The sequence below is a fragment of the Podarcis raffonei genome, chromosome 10, assembly GCF_027172205.1.
Source record: "Podarcis raffonei isolate rPodRaf1 chromosome 10, rPodRaf1.pri, whole genome shotgun sequence".
Lineage (NCBI taxonomy): Eukaryota > Metazoa > Chordata > Lepidosauria > Squamata > Lacertidae > Podarcis > Podarcis raffonei.
This window is the reverse complement of record NC_070611.1, coordinates 48,710,772-48,717,087: the sequence shown is the minus strand read 5'-3', so window position 1 is coordinate 48,717,087 and position 6,316 is coordinate 48,710,772. Positions and strand designations below refer to the sequence as shown.

The 6,316-nt window shown below is 42.7% G+C and overlaps 1 protein-coding gene across 1 annotated transcript in view; it reads left to right on the top strand.

Moving 5' to 3' along the window:
• Nucleotides 1–4,599: 4,599 nt before the first annotated feature.
• The window catches only part of CYTH4 (cytohesin 4), a 38,135-nt gene continuing 36,418 nt past the window's right edge, over nucleotides 4,600–6,316 (top strand). Inside the window, exon 1 of the mRNA XM_053405598.1 lies at nucleotides 4,600–4,682. Coding sequence (XP_053261573.1) covers nucleotides 4,664–4,682 — 19 coding nt within the window. The 5' untranslated portion in view covers nucleotides 4,600–4,663. The remainder of the gene's footprint in view (nucleotides 4,683–6,316) is intronic.

Below are 6,316 nucleotides of genomic sequence, written 5' to 3'. Positions count from 1 at the left end.
ATCGACAAAATCAACTTTCTGCTGTTAGACCAAAGGCTCAATAAAGACCAAACACTGTCTAAGCTTTGTGTAAGCAAGCAAGTCTGAATGGATGCTCATTAAAGAGATCACCTGGAGGATGAAATCAACACCTCCCAAAAGAAAAGGGGCCTCTTATCATTGAACCATAAATCTTTCAATCACTCAGTTTATGTCTATTCTTTGACGCACAGGAAACCACAGGAGGGGGGGTCTTGTGCTTGTGTCCTGCTGGAGGGTTTCCCACAAGCATCTCAGTGGCCACTGTGAGAACAGGATGCTGGACCAGATGGGCCACTGGCCTGATCCAGCAGCCTCTTATGTTCTTATAAGTAATGTGGTCCAAGAAGAGAGTATGTGCCCACTCACTGGAAACCCGCCCCTTTAAAAGCAAATTGGTGTGTTTTAATGAAGGGTGAATTGTCCATGTGATCATTGCAGCTATCACTTGACAAATTACAGCTTTCATTAGTCGCCACTCTGCTCCACTAACAAGCACACAATTAATTACTGCCATTGCCTGTACCAAGTCATTACGAAACAATGGGGAGCAGTGCGGCACCTTAGTGATCTGTCATGTGTCAGCTACTGAACCATAGTGAGGTAATTTAGCTCCTGTGGAGGGGCAACTGGATCATATCCTTAGATGCTATGAGGCTGGCATGGTTTCCCACAGTATTCTCAGGCTTTCAGAAGAAGGGATTGTGACAACAGTGATTACACAACTCAAAAGATAATTGCTAAATTACCATCAATATGTCTTCCCATTCCATCTCCATCTCTTCTTTCTGCAGGACTTTCTTCCAGAGCACTTTCAAGATCTCTCCTCTGCAAATTTCCCCCCACTCTGCTGCAATTTGGTCATTTCAGACTTGGGACATAGTGGTCTCATTACAAGCTACTGCGTATCAAGGATGGACAAAATTTGCTAATTAATACATCCTTGTGGAAATTTCAGTTTCTCTCAGTTTCTCATTTTTCCTTTTATAAAAAAAATCATTTTTATTTGATTTTACAAATACAAAATTATAAGAAACCAAATGCATATCCATATATAATGATTACTCTGAATCTCCCGACTTCCATCCACCCCCTCCATGGGTTTTGTTCTCAACATTTATAACTGCATATTATTCCATAATCTATATTGTATATCAGTTCATATTATCCATGGTATTTGTTACATTACAAGTGCGATTAAAATCCTGCTAATATACTTGGAAGTGCAGACCTACACAAATGAGTTTCTATATTACATTGCCAATCAGACTTTACAGTCCACCATATTGTCTTTGATGATCGTTCTCGGTTTTGGGGCTGCAACCGTGAATTTTGCAACTTTGTCTGTCACGAACCTATTGGTGCAGACAGCAAATACGTGATCTTCACTTGATCATCCACATCAAATGGCAGATTTTTTTTATAAAAAGCCATTGCCTGATGACCAGCACAAAGCCTTCAGCTTTCTTCTTACCTTCTTCTCTGTCCAGCCAGGGGCGCTGTTGCCCAGGGTTCTCCGTCCTGTACATAAGAAGCAAGTGGAGAAAGGGTGGTGCTGTTTTCTATTTCTCAGCCTTGCTGTTTGAGGAAGAAGATGCTAAAAGGAAGTGGAAGAGGAATTATTGACATGCTGACGCCGCTTGGCTGTGCCTTGTGACCCAGAGGAAACAAATGTGGTAGGAAAGACAGGACTTCAGTGCTCATGGCCTGTCTTCAGTCTCCACTCATGATCAGAGAGGCTTCCCAAAGGATGAAAATATGCCTCAACACATAATTTCATTCCCATAGACCAGTGTCCAAACTTTTTTCAAAGAGGGCCAGATTTGATGAAGTGAAGGGCAGTGAGGGCCGACCAAAGGGCAGACCAAAGTTGTTAACCTTTTTTTATTTTAGGATTGAAGTTGTTGAGCTTTTTTATGCTTTTGCCCCAAAGTTGTTGGAGTGAGATTAAGGGGAAAGGCATAAACTACACAAATCCTACAAAGAATCCGATTGCATTATGGCTCCAAACTGGGGCCGCTATGGATAATATTGAGGCAACAGACCACAATTTCTATTGCAATTGCATGGTAGTCGCCTATACAGAAGTCAGAACAGTGTCAGGTTAGGATCTTTGTGCTTTGCACACACTCTCAATTCCCCAGAGGCCCCCCCCTTTGACTTCCTGCTTTGTTGAAGAAGCAGAAGTGAGTTATGCATATTGTCTTTAATGGGCAAGACTGGGAAACAGAGACTGTATGCACATTGGGGCATTAAGGCATCTTTGGGTCTCTTTTTCCATATGCACTTTGGTTCACTTTCCCTCATGCATGAGCACTTCTAATTTTATGCCTCCCAAATCTATCTCGAAGTTTTCTGTCTAAACCATGGGCAGCACTTTATGGGATGTATTTGTAAAGTGTGCTGTTGTCCTCTCTCCATTACTACTTCCCCACCTTCAGTAGTTCTGGAAACGTGAGGTGCACTGTGGTGTGCTTATTTATGTTTGCACATTATTATTATTATTATTATTATTATTATTATTATTATTAACCTGCCCTTCACCATAAGCCCCTAGAGAGCATGTGTGGCATGGTGATTAGAATGTCAGAATAGGACCTGGAAACCAGGGTTCAAATCCCTACTTGGCCATGAAGCTCATTGGGTGACCTTGGGCCTCTCACTGCCTCTCAGCCTTACCTACTTCATAGGGTTGTTGTGAGGATAAAATCAGGCAGACAGGACTACAGTGGTACCTCAGGTTACAGACGCTTCAGGTTACAGACTCCGCTAACCCAGAAATAGTACCTCGGGTTAAGAACTTTGCTTCAGGATGAGAACAGAAATCATGCGGAGGCGCAGCGGCAGCAGGAGGCCCCATTAGCTAAAGTGATACCTCAGGTTAAGAACAGTTTCAAGTTAAGAACGGACCTCCAGAACGAATTAAGTTCTTAACCTGATGTACCACTGCATGTACTTCATCTTGAGCTCCTTGGAGGAAAGGTGGGGTACAAATGAAACAAACAAACAAACACACACACACAGTAAAATACAATTTTAAAAAGAGTTTAGAACAACTTACACAGGTGCACTTAAACATGTTTTGTCCATGGAATTGTGCAACAAGTAACTTCAGACAAAGCAAACATTTCAAGCCTGTTTCATGGTGGGCAGAATGGCCATTTAAAATAAATAAATAAATAAATAAATAAATAAATAAATACAGTTGTGTTTTTCCATCTTCTGGTTTTACATGATTTTCAAAAATAAGCATATAGCATTTTCAAAAATAAATAAACAAACAAACAAACGTGAGCATGTTGCATCTGGCCAAGCACTGTGCCAGAGTGCCAGGGTACAGAACGACAATGGGTATCTGTATTACCCAGACCAGAACTTGAGGTAGAGTAGAAAATATACAGTATGTTTCACACATATACACATATGGCCAAGGAAGGATGAGGAGATCAATTTTGGGATGAGGGGAGAAATTAGTGTGTTCCTTTCCCTTTCCCTTTTTATTTCACACCTCCTGCAGCTGCTGATTCTTCCTGAAAGGCCTTTTAATATCTATATCCATATCGCTGTTTTGTGCAAGAGCAGTTCTATACAAAACAGCTTTAAAATAAAAATAGAATAAAATTACCATGTATGTGCCTTCAGCAACTACTGGTGGAAACAGGGACACTGTCAACTGCATCCTTTTCTTTCCACTGATGAAAACAAGATAGTTCGGGTGTGCTCAGGCAAGGAGCAAACGGAAGTATGAAGTGCGGCAGTAGACAGCACCCAGCGAAACATCACCACACACATGAACCCCTGTCTCTCACCCACACAGTGCGCTTTATTGCATCCACAACTGGGTACCTTGCAATTTTATATTGGGTTTTCTTCCCTTATCAGATTAACCATAGATGGGGGAAATCCATCTTAATTGTGGAGAAAGTGTGGGCTGCCACTTGAACGAGGAAGATTCTGTTCAGCTTCAAACCCACATTAAACCTTCGTGTGAACAAACCCAGAGATCCAGGATGCAAAGAACTTAAAAACCCCCCTCCTTTTTATTTACTCAGCTGATTTGCTGTGCAGAGCCTGAGGACTAAAAAACAGATGGGGATACATTTGCAGCACCAAATCATCCTTTTAATAAGCAAATCCTTTTTGCACTTCCAAGTTCCCTTTTCCTTCCCAGAGCATGCAGGGTAAAATAGCCAACACAGAACTGCTCAGTCCTAGACTGCATGACAGCTCAGGCCACAAAATCCCATTTTCCTCAGTGGGGCTGTCATTTTTGTCTGTAAACACCTTGAGAGCTGTTGCATTGCTGCACATCTGCAGCTCAAGACCCTTTTCAGCAAGAACAGAACGGCTGCTCGTGGCAGCAATACTGTGGCTTTTCTTTCAGGAAACAACCAAAGAGCATTTGCACTCGTTTCTGAACCAGGACCACATGGCTTCCTCTGTCAATCTGAACCCACAAGGAGGAGGAACCAGAGAGAAAGAAAGGGGGCGGAGTCACAGATGAGTGCAGTCCTCCTGGGCTGCTCCCTACATTTTAGTTACTGTTCCTCTGAAGTCACTTTAATTCCGAAGAAGCACAAAGGGAAGAGAAACCCACACAGCTGTACCAGAGTTGGGAGGATTGTCTTCTCAGCCCGGCTTCAGAATGGATGCACATCCCACCAGTAAGTCAACTCTTTAGAAAATGGGGCCATGTCTTTATTCTGCCTCCAAGTCATACATGCTGTGGGGATCCAGAAGGGTCTGCCTCATAGGATCACCGCCAGCCTAAACCAGTTATTGAAAATAAATGAGACAACAGGGGTCTCTTGGGCAAGATGTTGAGGTTTTCCAGTCTGGTCTGAAGGATTTATTTCTTTTACTTCCACCCTCCCAAAGCCACCTGTGACTGAAAGAGGTCTGGTTTATGTGTCCTTTCTGCATTTGATGCTTTATGGCTATGTGTGAATGGAGGGATACCAGGGCCGGCTGCACCATTAGGGAGAAGGAGGTGGCTGCTTCAGGCAGTGGATGCTGGGAGGCTGGGAGTGGCAGCATGAGCGTTGGACGACAGAGCTACCTGTGCCACACAGCCTGTCTGGTGTGCCCCTAAACTAGCCTGTGGAGGTGCAGTGGAGGTTGCTGCCCTGTGGCCAGTGTTGATTCAAGATTCAAGTGCCACCAGTTTCCTTGGTTTCTGGATGTGGAAGAGGAAGGGTGTCCACCTTCTCTTATATCTCAGCATTCCAGTGTTGTTGGTCCACACAGATGTTGTTGGGAGACAGCCAGATTTCACCCTGTACTTTTTTTTAATGCCATCCAGAGGAAAGCTTTCATATTCTTTGAAGTGTGCTTACAAGTACACCTATTCTGGCTCAGATTGTGGATGAGTTTCCCCAGTTTGCTGATCTTTCTGCATAACTTTCAGACTGGGTTAAGCAGACTCAGCATCTTGGGGATGAAGGGAAAGGATGCGTGCCAAATGACCTAGAGAAGTACGTTTAGTTAAGGGGAAAGATTGGAAGAAGGGGCGATCCAAACTGGGCAAGCAGAGGTGCCCGCAGTATTTTTCCTGGGGCGGTGGAAGAAAAATACTGAAAGGGGCGATCAGGTTAGTTTTTTCAGGGAAGGGTGTGTGGCTAATATTGCCTGTACATTTTGCCTCAAATCTCAGATTCTACAATCGGTAAAAACGTATTTTCATTAAAAAAACCCCACACACAACTAAAGTTGGGAATCTGGGTTTCATGATTTATCTGGGGTGGGGTGGGGACTGTTCCACTGCTCCCCAATTGTGGATCCCTATATGTGAAAATGCTGTTCGTGTCAATGGTCTTTACATGGGAGTTTTGAGACCTCCATTGCATTCTCCATTTGTATCCTCCATTACATCTGAGAAACAATAGGAAAATTTGGACCTGTCAAGTGTATAGGGCAGAAAGGGTTTACTGAAGGCAGGAAATGAAGAGTGGTATTCAAGTAAGGGTTACTCAGAGTAGACCCATTGAAATAAATAAACATGGTTATGTTGGGTCTATTAATTTTAGTGTGTCTAATCTGAGTAAAACATAGTTGGATACCATCTGAAGTAGGGGTTGTATTCAACTAAGAAGCCTCTGCCCATTTCAGTTTTCTCAGGTTCTCATTTTCCCAGACTTAAATTCAGTTCTCCATTTTTGCAGCAATTTGCAAAAAAAGGAAAAAGAATCCTCACAAAAATTCACCAGCAAGATTTCTCTTAAACACATTTTATATGCAAGCATTTTCCTCTAATATAATGCATTTTGTACGTTGTTTTCACTAATTTATTCATTGTCAT